The sequence below is a fragment of the Ovis aries genome, chromosome 4 (assembly GCF_016772045.2).
Source record: "Ovis aries strain OAR_USU_Benz2616 breed Rambouillet chromosome 4, ARS-UI_Ramb_v3.0, whole genome shotgun sequence".
NCBI classification, from domain to species: domain Eukaryota; kingdom Metazoa; phylum Chordata; class Mammalia; order Artiodactyla; family Bovidae; genus Ovis; species Ovis aries.
Window position 1 is genome coordinate 65426241 of NC_056057.1, and position 23715 is coordinate 65449955.

Below are 23715 nucleotides of genomic sequence, written 5' to 3' on the forward strand. Positions count from 1 at the left end.
CCCGGAGCCTACTCAAACTCATGTCTGTTGCGTCGGTGATGCCATCCAACCATCTGATCCTCCGTCGTCCCCTTCTCCTCCTGCTTTCGATCTTTCCCGCTTGTTAGTTTAGGCTTTTTCTTAGCATGGTGGCTTCAATGCAACTGACGGCTTACATCCCTGAAGGCTTCAGGAGAAATACTTTCAGAGAACCAAGTGGGAGTTCAAGCTCCCCCTGCAGCATCCTAGGCTCCGGGGCTCCCGGCCTTCGCAAGGGGGCGCGCTCCGGCTTGCGGCACCCGCTGACCCCACCGCAGGTTTTTGGCGCTCCGAGTGCGGACTTAAGGCTGCGCCGCCGGGAGGCAGTCCGTCCCGCTGAGCTGCGGGAGGAGGCGGGGACCGGTGGCCTCGGCGATGAAATCGGGCGTGGGGCGGCGGGAGGAGAGGTTGCTGCGGGGCCCGGCGGACGCGGCAGGCAGGAAGTGCTGTCTTCGCGGCCCCACGAAGCCGGTTTTGATTCCGGGCGGCGGGACCCTAGACTCCCAGCGGCTGGCTGGAGGGAGGGAGGCTCCTCCCCCGAGCCTCGTCCGGGGACTCGAGCTGCGGCGGCGGGCGCTTCCCCGGCAGAAAACGACGGTGCTTGGTCAGGACTGAATCCAGAAGTGCCCCCTGAGTGCCCTGGTCCTTCCCGCTCTCAGGTCAGGGGGCGCGCTGTGAACGGGTTAAAAGCCCCATCCTTTCCATCTTCTGCTGTTAATAAGGGAAGAGAAAGCCCACTCCCGTTACAGTTCGTGGGGTAAAGTGAAGAGAAGTAAAGTGGGGTGAGGGCCTGGCTCCTAACTACTCGGGAGGAGCTGTCAGGTAGAAGAGAGAGTAGACTTGTTCTCTCTGGTCCTTAGGATTTTTAACCAGGGATAAGAATGAAAGCTACTAGGAGGCCAGTTCCAGCCCAAGGAGAATTAGGACCCGTGTCAGCCTGACTTAAGAGGCAGTGTGCTCCCCCAGCTCCCGAGGATTGGAGGAGAGTCCAGATGACCACTGAGAGAAGGGTGGGTTGTAAAGGAGATTTAAATAGACATCAGGTGGAAAGTTGGATTAACGACCCTTTCGGTTCTTTTCTGTTTCTGTCATCCTGTAATCAGCTTTAGAAGTCGAACTTTCCTAAGTTTGATTTTCAGTTAGTTATTTGAATTGTTTCAGGCACTTCTCATTGCCTGCTTTCTCATGATTGCTAAGACAGACATGTCAGGAAAGGTCCTCAAAGGGTTAATCCTTCTCCTTCACCTCTGGGAGCTTTGATACAAAATGCTTGGTTCCTTGAAGCCTGACTTGTACTTTTCAGTGTGGCTCTTGAGCTGAATTTCGCCTCAGTGAGTAATGGTTGTGGATGATACAGGAGCTGCATTGCTAGCAGCCACAGTCCTGGCTCCTTCTAGACACCCTGGACTCAGGCAGGACTGAGGCCCGCTCAGCGCTCAGTATCTTTAACTATAAGATGCCAGATGGTGGTTAATACTCTACATGTTTATTTTGAAGCTCACAGAACTTTTTCACAGACAGGAGGAAGATGATAACATTTTATAGGTGAGAAAATGGAGGCTCAGTGATTAAGTCACTGACCTGTTTAGCCAACAAAGCTACAGCAGAATTGAGGTGTACTCAATTCTCAGACCAATGCGATTTTTCCAGTTTCACAGGTTTAAAACTGGCTAGGCTATGAACATGTTTGCTTTTTCTAGTTCAGAGTTGTGTTTGATTTTCATAAAGTTTAATTTATATCAGAGTAGTACTTGTATATAGCTTAAAAACGCAAATATTAATAGTATTTACTAAAAATCGTACAAAAAAATAGTGGTGGGTTGCCACACTCCTCATTCGCCCCCATAGTTCCCTGTACAACCCTCTACCCCCAGTTCTCTCCTAACAGGGCCAAGACTTCCATATGCAAACGCTTTTAGGTTTCACTTCTTGGATTTAACTGCACATTTCTAAATTGTGTGCTTATACTGCTTTTGTTGATTCAACACTCTTAGACATTAGCTATTAACTTCTTGTAAAGATTTAGTTCTCCTATTTGCCCTTTCTGTTTCCATCCTTCCGATTGAGCTCCATTATGATGTAATAACTTCCCTAATCAATGTGAGTACTAACATTGTTATAATTATGCAGTGTTGCTTGTTTTTGAGTCAAACGGTATGATTTTCTTGTTTTCTAGTATAACTGTTGCCTTTTGAATAGTAATAGCCTCAATTTTTCATTTGCTTCTTATACTATTCAGTTCAGTTCAGTTCAGTTGCTCAGTCGTTTCCGACTCTTTGCAACCCCATGGACTGCAACACGCCAGGCCTCCCTGTCCATCACCAACTCCCGGAGTTTACTCAAACTTATGTCCTTTGAGTTGGGGATGCCATCCAACCATCTCATCCTTTGTCATCCCCTTCTCCTCCTGCCTTCAATCTTTCCCAGCATCAGGGTCTTTTCAAATGAGTCAGCTCTTTGCATCAGGTGGCCAAAGTATTGGAGTTTCAGCTTCAACATCAGTTGTTCCAATGAATATTCAGGACTGATTTCCTTTAGGATGGACTGGTTGGATCTCCTTGCAGTCCAAGGGACTCTCAAGAGTCTTCTCCAATACCACAGTTCAAAAGCATCAATTCAACACTCAGCTTTCTTTATATAGTCCAACTCTCACATCCATACATGACTATTGGAAAAACCATAGCTTTGACTAGACAGACCTTTGTTGGCAAAATAATGTCTCTGCTTTTTATATGCTGTCTAGGTTGGTCATAAGGAGCAAGTGTCTCTTAATTTCATGGCTGCAGTCACCATCTGCAGTGATTTTGGAGCCCAGAAAAATAAAGTCTGCCACTATTTCCACTGTTTCTCCATCTATTTGCCATGAAGTATGGGACCAGATGTCATGATCTTCGTTTTCTGAATGTTGAGCTTTAAGCCAACTTTTTCATTCTCCTCTTTCACTTTTATCAAGAGGCTCTTTAGTTCTTCTTCACTTTCTGCCATAAGGGTGGTGTCATCTGCATATCTGAGATTATTGATATTTCTCCCGGCAATCTTGATTCCAGCTTGTGCCCAGCATTTCTCATGATATACTCTGTACATAAGTTAAATAAACATAGTGACAATATACAGCCTTGATGTACTCCTTGTCCTATTTGGAACCAGTCTGTTGTTCCATGTCCAGTTCTAACTATTGCTTCCTGACCTGCGTACAGATTTCTCAAGAGGCAGGTCAGGTGATCTGTATTCCCATCTCTTGAAGAATTTTCCAGAGTTTATTGTGATCCACACAAAGGCTTTGGCATAGTCAGTAAGGCAGAGATAGATGTTTTTCTGGAACTCTCTTGCTTTTTCAATGATCCAGCGGATGTTAGCAATTTGATCTCTGATTCCTCTGCCTTTTTAAAAACTAGCTTGAATATCTGGAAGTTCACGGTTCACATATTGTTGAAGCCTGGCCTGGAGAATTTTGAGCATTACTTTACTAGCGTGTGAGATGAGTGCAATTGTGCGGTAGTTTGAGCATTCTTTGGCATTGCCTTTCTTTGGGATTGGAATGAAAACTGCCCTTTTCCAGTCCTGTGGCCACTGCTGAGTTTTCCAAATTTGCTGGCATTTTGAGTGCAGCACTTTCACACCATCATCTTTTAGGATTTGAAATAGCTCAGCTGGAATTCCATCACCTCCACTAGCTTTGTTTGTAGTGATGCTTCCTAAGGCCCACTTGTCTTCACATTCCAGGACATCTGGCTCTAGGTGAGTGATCACACCATCGTGATTATCTGAGTCGTGAAGATCTTTTTTGCACAGTTCTTCTGTGTATTCTTGCCACCTCTTCTAATATCTTCTGCTTCTGTTAGGTCCATACCATGTCTGTCCTTTATTGAGCCCATCTTTGCATGAAATGTTCCCTTGGTATCTCTAATTTTCTTGATGAGATCTCTAGTCTTTCCCATTGTACTGTTTTCCTCTATTTCTTTGCATTGATCACTGAGGAAGGCTTTCTTATCTCTCCTTGCTGTTCTTTGGAACTCTGCATTCAAATGGGTCTATCTTTCCTTTTCTCCTTTGCTTTTTGCTTCTCTTCTTTTCACACCAGGGACTTCCCTGTGGCTCAGATGGTAAAAGCGTCCGCCTACAATGCAAAATACCAGGGTTTGATCTCTGGGTTAGGAAGATCCCCCTGGAGAAGGAAATGGCAACCCACTCCAGTACTCTTGTCTGGAAAATCCCATGGACGGATGAGGAGCCTGGTAGACTACAGTCCATGGGGTCACAAAGAGTTGGGCATGACTGAGCGACTTCCTATACTATTATCAAGTGCTATTTTTCCCCTGAGGCTTCAAAAGCTGAAAATACTTTCCCCATGTATTCTTATCTAGATAATCAATTATTTTATTTTTCACTTGGATCTTTCATCTTTTATCCTCCAGTAATCCTTCGTTACTTTCTAGACCTGGAGTGCAACCATTATCCTGGAACTTCTTTCACCAATATCCTGTCTTTTATCCCATTCCTGGATTGCATCTGTTCCTCCTTCTGTCTTTACTCCCATATTTTGCTGAAGCACATTCTGTAATTTCCCATGAAAGAGTGTATTGGAGGTAAATTTTTTGACGCCTTGCATATCTGACAATGTCTTTATTCTGTCTTTAAACTTCATAATTTGGTGAGGTATAGAACTCTAGGTCAAAAATTATTTTCACTCAGTTTTGAAGGTGGCGTGTACTTTTCAGAATTGCTAAGGAGTCTGATGGCACTGTGATTCCCTTTCTTTTATAGGTTACGTGCTCAGCCTTAACTCTACTCTTAAAGCTTTGGCAACTTTACTTCCATTTATTTTTGCCATTCTGAAGCTTATGTGTGTCTTTTTTACAAGTTTCTTTTCATCTTTTGACATTTCATGGGTATATTAAATAAGTATACTATGTTTTGATTTCTTTTTCTCCTTTTCTTTTTCTTTCTGTTGGATTTCTGTCGATCCTGTAATTATCTTTTATTCCCAGTTGTTTATCCCTTTGACTCTTCAATCTATTTTGTAGATTTATCTTCTGTTTCTTCTATTGCACATATTTTTAAAATTCTGCTCTTGTATTTCTCAATTCAAGAACTTTTTCTCATTCTGAGCATTATTTGTCCATAACATCCTTTCTTGTTTCTTCTTCGAGGATACTCATTAATTTTTCTTTATTTTCTGCTCCTTCCATTGCCTTTGTATTTGCCTTTTCTTTTGATCTGTCTTCCATTTAGAGTTTTCCCCCCTAATGCCTGGATATCTGGGTGTCTACTCATATTTAAGAGTGAGGCCCTGTAACACCCTTTGACAAGCATCCACGTATGAGACAGAGAGGGAAGGTGCTTGTTCATTGACTGCGTAGTCTCACTAGAGGAAGATCAGGCTGTGGGTAAAGATTTTTTTTTAGGGCTCTTCAGCTTCTCTAGAGAAGACCCTTCAGTCTGGGGATCTATGCTTAGATGCAAGCTTTCTGGGTGGGTTGGAAAGGAGAAGGCTGAGTGTCTTGAGTTCATACAAACTTCCATTCAGCATCGATTTTCAGCCCACACTCACTATCACCCCCATCCTCAGCTATGCTCAGAGGGCACTAATCTGCTGTCACCTTCACAGGTTGGGTGGGCAGTTTCCTGGATATAAGGAAGGAGGAAAAAACTGGTGGCTTCAGCCACTCCATGTCCACATTCCCTAACCCCATCTCCTGAAGACTAACTTCCTACACAGACAGAAATCAGTTTTTTCTTCCTTCCACTTGCCCAGATTAGTTGAAATCTTCCTCTGATGTTGTCTCTGCTGAAGATTCCTTTGTAGCTTTCTACCTTTTAAATTTGTTTATTGTTGTTATAACAAAAAAAAAATTAAGCATGTTGTTCAGTCTGCAATTTTATTAAATGGCAGGCCCCACAGTTTGTTTGTTTTTTCAGAAATTGAATTGAAATCCTTTGTCCCTGATGTACCCTCTTCAATCTCCACTGGCCATTTTCTTACACTTTACCTTGCTTCTCTTGTTTTAATATGTTAAAGTAATGAATTGTTTAGCCTGAGGAAAAACCATCAACCGCCTTCCTTTAAACTTATGAAAACAGTTGTAAAATGGACTTTTTAGGGAAGCCATTGCTAATAATAGATTTCAAAATGTCTAGTCCCTTCACACTCCTTTTCATTTTGGCATCAATAGTTACATATTTTTTCAGTAATTTGGATTTCAGTTTGTTGGCCATATGTTGTTGTTTGTATAACTCTTGTGGCTCAAAGGATGTATTCCTGGATCAGTTGGTTTATGCTGGTACCAGCAGTCTCCTTTTGGTCTCTATGCATAAGGCATAGCATTAATGTTTCTAATGAATGGATGCTGATGAACTGTTATCATCTCTCCACTTTCTGTTAGAAAATATTTCAAGCATTTACTTTGGAAAAGCAGTGTCCCACACATAAAAAGCTAAGTCTCTTCATGCCTGGTTGTTTGCTATGTAGTCTTCAGGGGCAGAGCTTCCTCTGTCTATATAAAGCATATTTCAGGCTCCATTTTTCTTAGTCCCTGTTACCTTCAGTTTTCTTTCGGAAATATATTAACCTGGGCTTACACCAACATGGCTGTAATGAAGATACCACTGATTTTGCTTTTCTGGTGTAATTAGAAAGCATTTTGCAAGTTAATACCTGTGCATGCAAATGCAAATCGAATGAATAATAAAGACTCTCCCATTTATATGATCCTTAGTTCCCCTCCTTAGAGACAAGCCAGTTTTTTAGATATCCTTCCAGAGACAGTCTATATGTATAACAAAGGTGGGTGTGTGATGGCCACATGATGACTCCTTTTGCCCATACACACAAATACCAAGGGAATTCCCTGGCAGTCCAGTAGTTACGACTCAGGGATCTTACTGCCGGGACCCTGGGTTTGATCACTGGTTGGAGAACTAAGATCCCACAAGCTGCCTAGTGTGGCAAAAAAAAAAAAAATCACTCCAAATGTAATGGTTTGCTCTTCACTCCCCTTTTTTAAAAATTTAAACTTATGGAGACTGTCCCATATGGATATCTAGTTCACATTTTGAACATTTCCCCCCTGGTCATAAAGTAACACATCTTCATTATAGAAAATGTGGAAAATTAGTCATCCTGGCTCTCACCATCTGGGTGCATCAGTGGTAAAGCTCCCATGTGTGTTTCCAAGTTTCTGGAGTCAAGACACAATTTTAAACCAGCCACAGTGTCCAGATGTCCTCAGTTGGATATTTCTTACAGAAGCACTGAACAGACCTGGCATGTTCCGTTGTCCTGTTTCTTTGTTTTCATTCTCATTTTTGTTTTTGGTCCCTTGGGCATTCACAATTAAACCCAAACACCCACACAGTGTGTTTAATAGGGAGTAGGTAGTGTGTCAGTACTTAAAAATGAACATGAGCATTTGGTGCTACTTTTCTAGATCTGGCATCCAGAAGCCTTTTCTGGAAGTTTCAGCAGGGCAGTGACAAGTGGAAATGAGTTGGGAGCACGGGCATGATTTGCTTTCTCAGGACCCTGGGGTCTGAGAGCTGTGCTGGTGGAAGGGAAACTACATTTGCACACAGTCGCCTGCTTCTCTAGCAGTAGTTCTTCACTGAGTGTCACCTATTATCCCGGCACTGAGCAGGAGACCTGAGTCCTGAGAGGTCAGAGGGCAGTCAGGCTGCTGAGCAGCAGACAGTATCCCCATAGCCCACTCAGCCCACTGGAAGGCCAGGCCAGGCCTTTCAGGGAGGATCTTGAATCTGAAGCTGGTGGGTGGGGAGTGGGAGAGGAGCCTCTGGGACAGGTCAACCCCTTCCTTCTGCTACAACAGGCCCTTCCCTCTGGCTTCGCTCCCTCCCCCCTGCACAGTCCCCATCCCCATGACCCTCTCAGTGTCATGGAAGTTGAAAATTATGATAGGTAAATCACCCACTCTGTCCATGGAGAATCCCATGGACAGAGGAGCCTGGCGGGCTACAGTCCACAGGGTCGCAGAGAGTCGGACACGACTGAGTGACTTCACACACACACACAAATCACCCACAAGTGGAATGACAGATTGGAACCATAATTAACTCAAAGCTCTTTTTACATCACATTTTCCCTGCAATCTCTTGATTCTTCCAAAAATAAAATCATGCCAAGACACCAAGTTATTATTTCAGTGAATTTAAGTTCTACAACCCAGTAGGATGTGGTATAGCATCAGTTTATTTATTTGGGACTTCTGACTGCTGGGCATATTTTATTAACTGTTTTAGTTATAATGTTTTCAGTTTTTACTGAAAAAACAACAACAACAACACCTTTTCATTTTGGCCTATTGATGCTTTTTGCTGATTGAAATGTGTTATATTCCTGTAAACATGGTTGATGATCAGTGTTTTGTGTTTGTTTTTTTTTTTCCTTCTAGTTATGAGGAACCTCCTCCTGAGTTTATCAAGGTCAGTGTAAAGTTTGTATTTTTGGTTTTTCTCTGAGACAGATTTGACCAGAGCTCAGACTCAGTCACTTGTTATGAAAAACAGCTGCTTCAGGTTTGAAGCTCCTTTGCGGTAGTCCTGTCTCTCCTCTGCAGATGGCAGTCAGTTCGTGCACTTTGGGCTTGTCATAGTCTGTGCCTTTGCAGAAGTTTAATCTGCCTCGTGCCTGTCCCTGAGACACCACTGCAGGCCCGCTGGGTGTCCTCAGCACTCGCCCCCCCTCTTTCTGTCTCCCTTGCGACTGCGTCTTCTCAGAGCTCTGCTGCCCCATGTTCCTTCTCTGGTGCTCCACTGCTGCTTTCTTGACTGTCAGCAGTTCAGAGAACAGTGGGCCCTGAGGACATGTGCATCCATCCAGTCCAGCCCCGCCTGGTGCAGAGTCCCTCCCCCAGCACCCCCCAGCTCCCCGGCCACAGTGTCCGTGTGTTTCTCTGGGAGTGAGACTTAGAGGACTTAAGGCCAAAGTAACCTTTTCTGTTTGGTAACTTTTAACTTAAAAAGAAATTTTTTAGAAAATATTCTTCTATTATAAATTTAATATTCATGGAAACATGAAAAAATCATAATTAAAAAAACAGCACTTTAATTATACAGTGCAGTTATTTGGTGGTAAAAATGCATCTCACAAATACAGGATGTATGAGGTTATAAAACATGACAGTGGTCTTCAAGGTCTAATAATCTATTTTACTCTGATATATTATTTTTATTGTTCCAGAAAACCTTATTTGTTTAATTCTATCTTCTGCCTCATTCCACAAAGTTTCTAAGTTAGAAAATTTTTTGTGATCTTAGAATCTAATTTTTGTGATCTGGAATTAGAATTTGGAGCTCACAGATCATGCCTGTGTAAACAACAGTGACTTTTCTCTAAGAACAGCTACTTTGTTTTTGTGGTAGGCTAGCCCACTCCAGTGTTCTTGCCTGGAGAATCCCAGGGCCGGGGGATCCTGGTGGGCTGCTGTCTATGGGGTCGCACAGAGTCGGACACGACTGAAGCGACTTAGCAGCAGCAGCAGCAGCAGCTCTTCTGGAATAGTTACTTCCATTTTCTTTCTCAGTTATACTCTGTCTTTCTAGCTCTTCAGAGGATAACGTGATGACATAGGGGTCTCCAGCCCATGAGCAAGCCAGGCAGTGCTGTGTTCTCAAGCGGGTAGGAGGAGAGCTCTGGCGCTTTTTTTGCCATAGAGCTTACACACTGTTTCCTTTTTCAGGAAGATGAGACTAAGCCAGAAGACTGTATACCAGATGTCCCAGGCAATGAACATGCCAGGGAATTTCTGGCCCACGCACCAACCAAAGGACTTTGGATGCCACTCGGGAAAGAAGTCAAAGTCATGCAGTGTGAGTGTGGACGGGTTTCAAGTAACAGACTCAGTTCACGCAAGTTATAGACCACTGTTTACAAACGAATTCACTCCTTTTAATTCACTCTCACACCATGCTGTTGAAGTCAGGGCATGATCTCTAGGCGACAGATGAGGAAGCCGCCTTCCATGTGTTAGTCAGTGTCTAGGGTAAGTGGCAGAGCAGCGCCTTGACTCCAGGGCTTCTGGCTGCAAGGGCAGTGATCTTCCACAGGACTGTAGCTGCTTGCAGAGTCTATGCTTCAGTAATATTCCTGTAACAGAAAGGATATTCCATGTAGAAATGCCATGGGGGACGAAGGATGCATTGGGGGTCACCTGGGGTCTCCTTGGGTCTCACCTCAGCGTGTCCTCATTAGTGGTGTTTGTTTATCCAGATGACCTGAGAGGAGCTCTGGGCCACACAGGGTGGGTCTGGACCAGGTGGAGCTGTGTGCACACCATCCACCACACCAGCATAAGATGGCATTTGAAGAAGGGGTACTGCTGCCTTTAAAGACATTTGTTTGTACAGAGATTCTTCATGCACACAATTAAAATAGCAGTTCATGTTTCTTTGCCTCCATTCCACACCATCCTTTCCCAGTACCTAGGTTGCTGGGTAAACAATTAGCTTTATTCAGCATTGCAGGGAATACCTGAGGGCATGTTTTTTAGGGATTTTGGTGTCCATCTTGAAGACTGGCAATCACAGTGATTCTTACTCATCACTGGGAGATAAAAAGTTGTTGGAAGCTCTAAGTGTGTGAGTAGGGCTTGTTGAGTTTCACTGGAGGGTGATCTTTCTAGTCTGTCCAACTGAGAACTTATGAGGTCAGGACCTGTAGGTTTTTCTTCTAGGGCTGGGTTGTATTTTCCCAGAGAAGGCGGCTCCTCCATGGAGGGTGAAGGGCAAGCTGCTAGTGTTGTGGAATGTAACTGGAGCAAAAAGGCTGGGAAATCTTGCCGTCTGCTTTTTTTAATGTGTTCCCATAATCTTCTGTATTTACTGTCGCACCTTGCCTTCACGTGTATCTGATGTCCTTTTGCCAGAGATCCTATGATTTACCTTTTTCAGACAATAACTTCTACCAGGGCTAGTAAGAGTTACCCTTGGACTTTTAATCAGTCCTCATTATTTCAGCTCCTCCTTTACCCTTACATTCAACAGTATCTGGTGCTCAAAGCTCAATTCCTGAGCTCTTTGGAGGTTCTGCAAAGAAAAATTGAGTTGATTCTCAGTTCTCCCCGCTGGTGCCTTAGAAGTGAATTTTCTGGTGTCTGTTCATTTTAGTGTTTACTGCATTGTGATATACAAAATTTTTTTGCATTTGACTCTTACAAGTTTTTCTCTGTATGTTTGGGTTTGTGGCCTTTTGAAATGCTTTATTGCAGTTTAATATAGATATTATGAAGTTCACTCATTTTAAACAGTGATTTTTTTTTAGTTAACTACTGAGTATATTTGTTTATTGCCATAAATAAGTTTTAGAAAATTTTATCCTCCCATTAAGATCCCTCAGGACTCTTTCCCGTTAATCACCATTTCAGCCCCAGATAGCCATTAATCTACTGTTTTTATCAATTTGGCTTTTTTGGATATATTATATGTAAATGAATTCATACATCCATTTATAAATTACATGAGAAATTCAATACTTTGTTATAAAATAGGCTTTTTATTCAATAAAATAGGCTTTGTGTTAGATTGCCATTGCTAAGTCGCTTTGGTCATGTCTGACTCTTTTCAACCCCATGGACTGTAGCCCACCAGGCTCCTCTTTTTATTGGGATTCTCCAGGCAAGAATACTGGAGTGGGTTGTCATGCCCTTCTCCAGGGGATCTTCCTGACCCAGGGATTGAACTTGTGTCTCTTGTAGCTCTTGCATTGCAGGCAGATTCTTTACTGCTGAGCCACTTGGGAGGCCCTTATGTTAGATGATTTTGCCCAACTGCAGGCTAATGTATCAATAGGTGTTATGAGTGCATTTAAGCTAGGCTAAGCTATGATATTCAGTAGGTTAGGTGCATTAAAGTGCATTTTTGACCTACGATATTTTCAACATACAATGGGTTTATTGGGACATAACCCAATCGCAAGTTTTCCTTTGTTTTTTAGGATCTTACATGGTTCATTCATTGATTGCATTTGTTTTTAGAATCGGAGTTTAATGAAGAAAAACTTTGATATGATCTACCAATTCTTTGTCTTCTTTAAAGGAAACTGTGCTATCTTACAGAAATATTTCCTTTTATATTTTTGTTTTCAGGCTGGTGCTGTAAACGGTATAGTCACTGAACAGGGGACAAAGAATGCCCTTTTTTTTTTATCAAAGGCAACCAAAAGTTAAAATAGTTCAGAGTAGTAACTAGAGCCCCACCATATCAATTTACATATATCAGAGACAGTGAATATCAGTGAATTAGGCTGTAATCAGTGAACTGGAAATTCACACAAAATACATTCCCAGAGCCATTCAGTCAAAGTGTCTGGTGTTAACCACATTTGTGTTAAGTTACAGGCATACCTCGGAGATAAGGCAGGTTTGGTTCTAGCAATATCTAGAAATGAATATCACAATATAGTGAATGACAAATTTTTTTATTTCTCAATACATATAAAAGTCATGTTTACACTATACTGTAATTGGTTAAGTATGCAACAGCATTCTGTCTAAAAAACAAAGTACATAACAATTTAAAATACTTTCTTGCTAAAAATTGTTAACCATCATCTGTGCCTTCAGAAGGCTACAGTACTAACTTCAAAGATTACTGATTGCAGATCACCCTAACAAACGTAACAATAATGAAAAAGTTTGAAATATGGTGAGAATTACCATAATGTGACATGCAGTAAGCAAGTACTCTTGGAAACAGGATGCTGACTGACTTGCTCGACACAGAGTTGCCACAAACCTTCGATTAAAAAAAATGCAGTATCTGCCAAGTACAATAAAGAACAAGGTATTATGCCTGTACATTTGTGAGACAGATTCTTTTAAAAAAATTAACTTCTCATTAAAGTGTTATTTGCTTATACCTGGGAAAAGTAATTCTTTTTCTGAAGCAGACATTGTTATTTATTCAATCACTTTTTTAAAGTTATTGTATTAAACGAAAACATGTTTCATAGCTAAAATAGGGTTTTAGTTTTCCAGGCTTTACCTAAAGATTGTATCTTTAAACTATAAGCTAGAAATGTATATATAAATTGTATATACTCTTTACTTGACAGTAAAAAAATCTATCATTTCCTCATATTATTTTAACAGTCACTTCCCAGGGGTGTAAATTCAGTAACTGCTTCTATCAAGTAAAGTATGCAGCTTTCTGGCTGTACTGAGGTTAGCATAAATCAGACTGGAGTCAACAGACATTCTCCGGTTTTTATGACATTTAAGATGCTGTGTTTTCATTCTAATAATCTGATATAACTTATTTTGACATCAATCATTCCACTTCTAGTGGAGTAACAATTTTTACAGATACCATAGAACATAGTTTGGCAATAAATCCCAGAAACTTTAAGGATACTCATTTTGATTCAGAAATCCTACTTATAAGAATTTACCTTAAGAGTATAAGAGAACATTAGTATATACACAACTATTTACGTGTGTATAGGATAGTTTTCCGGAGAAGGCAATGGCACCCCACTTCAGTACTTTTGCCTGGAAAATCCCATGGATGGAGGAGCCTGGTAGGCTGCAGTCCATGGGGTCGCTGAGGGTCGGACACTTTCACTTTTCACCTTCATGCATTGGAGAAGGAAATGGCAACCCACTCCAGTGTTCTTGCCTGGAGAATCCCAGGGACAGGGGAGCCTGGGTGGGCTGCCATCTATGGGGTCGCACAGAGTCGGACACGACTGAAGTGACTTAGCAGCTGCAGCAGCAGCAGCAGGATAGTTTTCATTATAATTTATATGTTTAGAAAAATGAAAACTAAAGAAAAATGGAAAACAACTAATAGTTCAACATACCAAGATAAATTAAATACCGACATAAATTACTGTAACAGATTATTTAGCCATTAGGAATTGTGGCTTAGAAGAATGTGTTATATCATGGGGACATGTTCATGAAAGTGTAAATGAAAAGTAATAGAATTTTATATAGTATGATTATGATTTTTCATAAATTATGAGTAATGATTGAAAAAGAGACCAGGGAGTTCCCTGGTGGTCGTGGTTAGGACTTGGTGCTTTCATTGATGTGGGCACAGGTTCAATCCCTGGTTGTGATACTAAGATCCCACAGACTGCATAGGATGGCAAAAAAGAAACCCCCCAAAACAAGAGAAAAAAAACAAGAAAGAGACACCACATGTTAATGTTACTGTTATCTCTGGGTAGTGAAGTAATCAACTTTTTTAAAACAATTTTCTGACAGTATCTAAAATTTCTATTATAAATGTTTATTCTTTTTTAAAACACGATAAAAAATAAAACAAGATAATTCACATACCATAACATTTCCCATACATGTGTTCTTATTTTTAAGAAATTCAAATAATTTAAAATTATCTATACCTCCAGTATATTTCCAGACTTTGGGAGACTTATATATTTTTGTATATCTATAAATGTTTCATTCTTATATATGATTTTTTTTTTGGTATTTATTATTTAGCTGAACCAGTTGTGGCATGTGGGGTCTAGTTCCCTGACCAGAGATTGAACCCAGGCCCCCTGCATTGGGAGAGCAGAGTCTTAGCCACTGAACCACCAGGGAAGTCCCCCTATATGTGATTTTATAATTCACTTGTTTTTCTTAATACTATTAATATTTCATGGTCATGTATCCACATAGAACAAAGAGAATTGCTTCAATATTTCTTCCTTGAATAATATTTCATGATTCTGCTATGGTTTATTTCTTTATAGTTCAGTTCAGTTCAGTCATTCAGTCGTGTCCGACTCTGCAATCCCATGAATCGCAGCACGCCAGGCCTCCCTGTCCATCACCAACTCCTGGAGTTCACTCAGACTCTCATCCATCGAGTCAGTGATGCCATCCAGCCATCTCATCCTCTGTCGTCCCTTCTCCTCCTGCCCCCAATCCTGTATTTTTTTCCTTTTGGCTGCATTGTGTGGCTTGCGGGATCCTATTCCTTGATCAGGGGTTAACCCTAGGGCCTCCACAGTGAAAAGTGCAGCGTTCTAACCACTGGACCACCAGGTTAGCCTTCCTATATCTTCCTATTTGGGAAATTCTTTTCACAGCTTCAGTGAGTTGGCAGTGCTGGTGCCCCTTAGGAAGGATTAGAACATTTGAACAACCAAATTGAAAAAGAATAACTGGCTTTTAGTAACCTAGGGGTTTAATGTTTAATTAACTAACAACCTAGCAACCCTAACCCAACTTTAACCCTTTTTTCATCCAACCCTTTTTCACCCTTAAGGCACATGAAGATCCCATGTATGACATCATACAAGAGAATAAAAGACACAAAAAGGATATAAGGTGAGACTGTTCTGGTAATAACAATATCTTCTTAAAGTCTGAAATCATACAAAGTTAGAAACAGCCATTCCAGTATTACAGAAATGGTTTAATGAAGATGGTATTTTAATTGTGAAATGTTTGGAGAACAGGAGTGGTGCCTGAAAAGACCAGTATGTGGGGAATGCACAGGCAGCCTGTTCCGCTTGGGTTAAAGTTGGCCAAGCCCACTCACGTCATAGACAGTTGATGTTGGCAGCCCACACTGTGATATCTAGCTCTACTATGTGATTGAGTCTCTTTCTTATGTTTTACCTTCTCCAGTGTCTTTAAGGGTCTGAGCTACTGTTAAAAATTAGACATGAATAAAGAGGGTGAAAAAACAAGAGGGTTTTTTTCAAATTGGTGATATTGAATTGTAATTGTTGAAGGAGATTACCTAGTATTCACCTGAGAATACAAAATGGCTTGTACCCAGGGATTGAACCCAGGTCTCCCACGTTGCAGGCAGACACTTTAACCTCTGCACCACCAGGGAAGCCCCTGTACACTGGTTACAGTCATGTAAAATAGGCGTGGATATAGCCAAGAACGGGGAAATATGCAAAAGTAAACATCAGTACTGTCTTTAATGAGGTGACTATTTGTGACAGCTTTCATCCTCTCTACTGCTCTTACATTTTTATCTAAAAAAAAATTGTTTACATTGACTTGAATATGGTTATTTCGTCAATCTTATGTGTTTAGGATACAACAATCAAAACAATTACTGGAGGATTCAGCGTCAGATGACGATGGGAGCAGCTCCAGTTCCTCAGAACAGAAACGCAAGAAAAGAAAAAGAAGAAAAAAACGAAAGCATAAGTCTTCCAAGTCGAATGAGAGTTCAGACTCAGAATGATGGAGCCTGGCTTGTTCAACATTCTCTTCTCAAAAACCAAACACTGTGGCCAAAGATGAGAGGACCCGTGGAGGAAGACGGAGTCAGAGAGGAACAGGAGAGACGCCCAGAGGGAGGGGCTGTGGAGGCCCAGGTGCGGGTTCTCCCCTGCCTTCCAGGGAGGATGTGAGTAGTGTGTTGCCAGGTGCTAGCTCTGGACACGCCTGACTTCAGGCTGGAGAGCTTTTCCCCTTTTGCTCCTCCCTGCTGATCCCTGTGGGTCCCAACTCCTTAGAAATGCCTCGGGCAGGGCGGCCAGATGAAGGGAGTCTCTGAGGAGCTCCTGTGGGGCTGCCGTAGGTTCCACCTCCAGGGTGGAGCTACCTGTGTAGAGCTCGGGCTTGATTTCCCTGTGCTGCTGAGGATAATAAAAGCTCACTATTTATTTTAAAAATACTCATTTATTTTTAAACCATCATAATATACTTATGTCCAAATTTAGAAGGTGTATGAGGGGAATGCCCTGGCAAGTCCAGTGGGTAGGACTCTGTGCTTTCACCACCGTGGCCCGGGTTCAAATCACTGACTGGCGGACTAACATCCTGCAAGCTGTGAGGTGTAATCAGAAATATATATAAGGTATATATGGTTTTAATCATGAAAAACTTTCCTCTTTTCTTCCCCAGCTATTTAGTTCCCTTTCCCAATGGCTATCAATTTTACTAATTTTTCATCAAGTCATCCAGAAATATCTTAACGTATCACAAGCAAATTTTTTTTTCCCTTTTTTAATACAAATGCTAGCATACCAACCCATTTGTGTGCATTGTTTAGGTTTTTTATTTTTCAGCTCAACAGTGTAAAACATGTTGGTCTTTGCTATACACAGAAGTCTCGAGTTCATGAAACAAGGCAGTGAAAGTCGCTCAGTTGTGTCCGATTCTTTGCAACTCCATGGACTATACAGTCCATGAAATTCTCCAGGGGAGAATACTAGAGTGGGTAGCCTTTTCCTTCTTCAGGGGATATTCCCAACCCAGGGATCAAAACCAGGTCTCCCACATTGCAGGCAGATTCTTTACCAGCTGAGCCACAGGGAAGCCCATAAAACTTTCTCATGTTTGGCTGACTTCTCAGGGGAAGCGATCAGTTCAGTTCAGTCACTCAGTCGTATCCGACTCTTTGTGACCCTATGGACTGCAGCAGGCCAGGTCTCCCTGTCCATCATCAACTTCTGGAGTTTACTCAGACTCATGTCCATTGAGTCAGTGATGCCATCCAACCATCTTATCCTCTGTCATCCCCTTTTCCTCTTGCCTTCAATCTTTCCCAGCATCAGGGTGTGTGTGTGTTAGTCACTCAGTCATGCCCGACTCTTTGCAACCCCATGGACTGCAGCCCACCAGGCTCCTCTGTCCATGAGGTTTTCCAGGCAAGGATACTGGAGTGGGTTGCCATTTCCTTCTCCAGGGGATCTTCCCAACCCAGGGATCGAACCCGGTCTCCTGCACTGCAGGCAGATCCTTTATTGACTGAGCTACAAGGGAAGCCCAGCATCAGGGTTCTTGCTCAGTAAATCTTTAATCCAATTTTCTATCAATGGGTAGAGCTGTGTTCCCTCCCTGCTATTTACCTGGGACCAAACTATGGTGGAGGTAATGAAGATAATGGTGATCTCCATCAAAAGATCCCATGCATGTACTGCTACCGTCCGTGCCCCCAACCCTGCAGCAGGCCATTACCGCCACGCCTTCGCCAGAGACTTCCAGACACCCACAGGCAAGTCTGGGACAGACTCCTGTGGGGTCACTGCCCCTTTCTCCTGGGTCCTGGTGCACAAGGTTCTGTTGTGCCCTCCAAGAGTCTATTTCCCAGTCCTGTGTAAGTTCTGGCAGCTCTGTGCTTGGGGTTAATGGCGACCTCCTCCAAGAGGGCTTATGCCTACCCACACGCAGAGCCTCTGTCCCTGCAGTAGACCACTGCTGACCCATACCTCCACAGGAGATGCTCAAACACAGTTCTGTCTCAGTCTCTGTGGGGTTCCTTGGTCCTGGTGCGCACAAAGTTCGTTTGAGTCCTCTGAGTGCCTCTGGCAGGAAAGGGGTTTGATTCTAAACGTGAATTCGCAACTCTATACAGGCAACAAAAACAAGACCAGGAGCTGACTGTGGCTCAGATCATGAACTCCTTATTACCAAATTCAGACTGAAATTGAAGAAAGCAGGGAAAACCGCTAGACCATTCAGGTATGACCTAAATCAAATCCCTTATGATTATACAGTGGAAGTAAGAAATAGATTTAAGGGCCTAGATCTGATAGATAGAGTGCCTGATGAACTATAGAATGAGGTTCGTGACATTGTACAGGAGACAGGGATTGAGACCATCCCCATGGAAAAGAAATGCATAAAAGCAAAATGGCTGTCTGGGGAAGCCTTACAAATAGCTGTGAAAAGAAGAGAAGCAAAAAGCAAAGGAGAAAAGGAAACATATAAGCATCGAATGCAGAGTTCCAAAGAATAGCAAGGAGAGATAAGAAAGCCTTCTTCAGCGATCAATGCAAAGAAATAGAGGAAAAGAACAGAATGGGAAAGACTAGAGATCTCTTCAAGAAAATTAGAGATACCAAGGGAACATTTCATGCAAAGATGGGCTCAATAAAGGACAGACAGGGTATGGACCTAACAGAAGTAGAAGATATTAAGAAGAGGTGGCAAGAATACACAGAAGAACTGTACAAAAGGATCTTCATGACCCGGATAATCATGATGGTGTGATCATTCACCTAGAGCCCAGACATCCTGGAATGTGAAGTCAAGTGAGCCTTAGGAAGCATCACTACGAACAAAGCTAGTGGAGGTGATAGAATTCCAGTTGAGCTATTTCAAATCCTAAAAGATGATGCTGTGAAAGTGCTGCACTCAATATGCCAGCAATGTGGAAAACTCAGCAGTGGCCACAGGACAGGAAAAGGTCAGTTTTCATTCCAATCCCAAAGAAAGGCAATGCCAAAGAATGCTCCAACCACCACACAATTGCACTCGTCTCACACGCTAGTAAAGTCATGCTCAAAATTCTCCAAGCCAGGCTTCAGCAATACGTGAACCGTGAACTTCCTGATGTTCAAGCTGGTTTTCGAAAAGGCAGAGGAACCAGAGATCAAATTGCCAACATCTGCAGGATCATCGAAAAAGCAAGAGAGTTCCAGAAAAACATCTATTTCTGCCTTATTGACTATGCCAAAGCCTTTGACTGTGTGGATCACCATAAACTGTGGAAAATTCTGAAAGAGATGGGAATACAGACCACCTGACCTGCCTCTTGAGAAATCTGTATGCAGGTCAGGAAGCAACAGTTAGAACTGGACATGGAACAACAGGCTGGTTCCAAATAGGAAAAGGAGTACGTCAAGGCTGTATATTGTCACCGTGCTTATTTAACTTATATGCAGAGTACATCATGAGAAATGCTGGACTGGAAGAAACACAGGCTGGAATCAAGATTGCCAGGAGAAATATCAATAACCTCAGATATGAAGATGACACAACCCTATGGCAGAAAGTGAAGACGAACTAAAGAGCCTCTTGATGAAAGTGAAAGAGGAGAGTGAAAAAGTTGGCTTAAAGCTCAACATTCAGAAAACAAAAATCATGGCATCCAGTCCCATCACTTCATGGGAAATAGATGGAGAAACAATGGAAACAGTGTCAGACTTTATTTTTGGGGGCTCTAAAATCACTGCAGATGGTGACTGCAGCCATGAAATTAAAAGACGCTTACCCCTTGGAAGAAAAGCTATGACCAACCTAGATAGCATATTCAAAAGCAGAGACATTACTTTGCCGACTAAGGTCCATCTAGTCAAGGCTATGGTTTTTCCAGTAGTCATGTATGGATGTGAGAGTTGGACTGTGAAGAAGGCTGCGCGCCAAAGAATTGATGCTTTTGAAGTGTGGTGTTGGAGAAGACTCTTGAGAGTCCCTTGGACTGCAAGGAGATCCAACCAGTCCATTCTAAAGGAGATCAGCCCTGGGATTTCTTTGGAAGGAATGATGCTAAAGCTGAAACTCCAGTACTTTGGCCACCTCATGCGAAGAGTTGACTCATTGGAAAAGACTTTGATGCTCAGAGGGATTGGGGGCAGGAGAAGAAGGGGACGACCGAGGATGAGATGGCTGGATGGCATCACTGACTCAATGGATGCGAGTCTGAGTGAACTCTGGGAGTTGGTGATGGACAGGGAGGCCTGGTGTGCTGCGATTCATGGGGTCACAAAGAGTCGGACACGACTGAGCGACTGAACTGAACTGAACCGTCTTGCTGGGATAGCCTACAATAACAATTAACAACCATGTCTTTAGCACTTATTGCCATTGTACCATGATTATTATCATTCCCAGAATAATTGATTCATAAAAATTATAAGGACATAGGAATCAGTGTACTGGGTCAGCTACCCACATCCCCAAATATAGCCTCCTCCTGTTGGCTAAGGGCAGCTGACATTAGAACTTGTGGCTTTGCTGCAGCTGAGGCAGGAGGGCCAGACGCTGCCTGCAGCCAGGAGAGGGCGCCTTCTTCCTGAGCTGAAGAGGAGACAGATCTTGCTCACAAGCAAGTTTCCTTCCCTCTCCACTAGTCTCTTGCGGCTTTCATCACTCAGGGTCCCAGGAACTTACTGTTCCCACTTCCTGCTTTTTCCCTAGGGGTTGGACTTCCCCCTCCCTCAAGAATAACCGACGCAGGCCAGTCTGACTCCTTCCCAACTCCCCTCAGTAAACTCCTCAGTTCAGTTCAGTTGCTCAGTCATGTCCGACTCTTTGCAACCCCATGGACTGCAGCACACCAGGCCTCCCTGTCCATCGCCGACTCCCAGAGTTTACTTAAACTCATGTACACTGAGTCAGTGATGCCATCCAACCATCTCATTCTCTGTCATCCTCTTCTCCTCCTGCCTTCAATCTTTCCCAGCATCGGGGTCTTTTCCAATGAGTCAGTTCTTTGCATCAAGTGGCCAAAGTATTGGAGTTTCAGCTTCAAAATCAATCCTTCCATTGAATATTCAGGACTGATTTACTTTAGGATGGATTGGTTGGATCTCCTGGCAGTCCAAGGGACTCTCAAGAGTCTTCAAACCGCAGTTCAAAAGCATCAATTCTTCGGCACTCAGCTTTCTTTATAGTCCAGTTCTCACATCCTACATGACTACTGGAAAAACCATAGCTTTGACTTAGACAGACCTTTGTTGGCATAGTAATGTCTCTGCTTTTTAATATGCTGTCTAGGCTGGTTATAACTTTTCTTCCAACTGCTCCTAGTCTTGGCCTTGAAAAGTGTGTCTCAATAACACAACTGGCTGGAATGGCTCAGAATGTCTTCTTTCTGAAAACCCTAAGGCCAGTTAAGTCAAGCAATGTCTTACACTTATCCTTGGCATTTCTAGCTCACCATGCAGCAGAAAATTTTCCTTCCAGGAATTTCCTTTCTCCTGCTGGAGTCCCATTCATGATAAACATATTCTATTACAATATGGAAGAATATCAAGGATTCTCAAGCTTATGGGGCATCAAAATCACCTGGCATGCTTGTTGAAACAGATTTTCGTGCCCTACTCCTACTTTTAGAATATCCAATTTACTAATTCTAGAATGGACTGGGGAATCTGCCTTTCTAACAAGTTCCTAAATGATGCTGATGCTGTTAGCTTGGGGACCAGATCTGAAGAACTGCTGATCTAAATGTGTTCAGTTCAGTTCATCTCAGTCACACAGTCGTGTCCAACTCTTTGCAACCCCATGAATTGCAGGCCTCCCTGTTCATCACCAACTCCCGGAGTTCACCCAAACTCATGTCCATCAAGTCGGTGATGCCATCCAGCCATCTCATCCTCTGTCTTCCCCTTCTCCTCCTGCCCCGAATCTCTCCCAGCATCAGAGTCTTTTCCAATGAGCTAACTCTTCTATGAGGTGGCCAGAGCACTGGAGTTTCAGCTTTAGCATCAGTCCTTCCAAAGAACACCCAGGACTGATCTCCTTTAGAATGGACTGGTTGGATCTCCTTGCAGTCCAAGGGACTCTCAAGAGTCTTCTCCAACACCACAGTTCAGAAGCCTCAATTCTTCAGCGCTCAGCTTTCTTCACAGTCCAACTTTCACATCCATTCATGACCACTGGAAAAACCATAGCCTTGACTAGATGGACCTTAGTTGGCAAAGTAATGTCTCTGCTTTTGAATATGCTATCTAGGTTGGTCATAACTTTCCTTCCAAGGAGTAAGCATCTTTTAATTTCATGGCTGCAGTCACCATCTGCAGTGATTTTGGAGCCCGAAAAAAAAAAAAGTTTGACACTATTTCACTGTTTCTCCATCTGTTTCCCATGAAGTGATGGGACCAGATGCAATGTTTAACCTCTTACTAAAGCCTTTCTCCACTTTCTGCTTTAGCTGGAATCTCTCCACTTACTGCAGCTCTTGCAAGTTAATTCCTGTGCCTTCTCCCTCACTCAAGGTTTCTCTGTCTTCTATTTCTGGCCTATATTCTGTGTCTGTCAATTAAGCCTGTTATCTCCCTTGACCTCTGGTTTTTCTGCCCAGATTACCCAAAAGAACCTCAAACCAAATTCCTCCTCCTCTGGGAATTAGAATTTCCAGACTGCCGAGCCCACAAAGCTGACCAATCAAATTTCTTCATCCTAAAATCTCTCCCTCAAACCCACCACCATCCCCACCCCACTCGCTAATCCTATTAAGGAAGTCAAAAGAAGCCACCAGACCTCTCTTTACTAAGGTATCTTAGCCTGTCATCATGGCTGTGGTTGACACAATTGTAAAAGGACCCCCAGATTTCCTGCCCAAACCTGTAGAACCATTACTTGAAGGGATTTTACTCCCATGATTAGCTTACACTTCTGGACAGTTTGGTTTTTTCAAAGGGTGACTGTTTGGGTGATCAGAACCAACTCATGAGAATTCTAAAACCAGAGGTGTTTTTTTTTTTTTTTTTTTCTGGCAGATAGCAAAGTATTCTACCCTGGTTCCCACAAAGGCTTCTGCTTCAGTCAGTTTTGACTCTTTATCAGCCCATCTCTCTGATTTTTGGGTCAGTGGTTGACCCTGTGACCATGATTCTCTAACAGATTTAAGAAAATCTGATCATTAGTTTTACTTGTTAGGAAAGAGTGAAGACGTCTAACCTCTTTATATACCATACCAGAGACCAGAAGTTGATGGATACTGTTTTGAGCCACCACATTTGTGGTAATTAATGCTTGCCCACACGTCTGGAAGATTCTTGAGGGCAGAGACCGTCTTGTTTCGTGTTATAGTCTTACCTTCTCCCACCTGCTAGTCAACAGCTGACTTTATTTAAACAGTTGCAAAGGGCAAACACTTGCCCTTTCCAGGGACTGTCCCTTCTTGAAGCCAGCCATCCTATCCAAGGCCGTACCTCATTTCCAGGGGCATCCTGCATCACGATGACTGCTCTGTGCAGCAGTGTAAGACGCAGCCTCTTGCCCTAACTGGGACAATTCTGGGTCATTACAG

The 23715-nt window shown here is 42.7% G+C and overlaps 1 protein-coding gene across 1 annotated transcript; it reads left to right on the forward strand.

Annotated features, from left to right (window-relative positions):
* The first annotated feature begins 343 nt into the window (after positions 1-343).
* Positions 344-16624, forward strand: LOC101109351 (retinitis pigmentosa 9 protein homolog). The gene is made up of 5 exons (XM_012176842.5): positions 344-677; positions 8424-8454; positions 9711-9840; positions 15250-15311; positions 16038-16624. Exons 2-5 carry the CDS (start codon positions 8426-8428, stop codon positions 16189-16191), a joined length of 375 nt encoding a protein of 124 aa, XP_012032232.2. The 5' UTR covers positions 344-677; positions 8424-8425; the 3' UTR covers positions 16192-16624.
* Positions 16625-23715: the final 7091 nt, after the last annotated feature.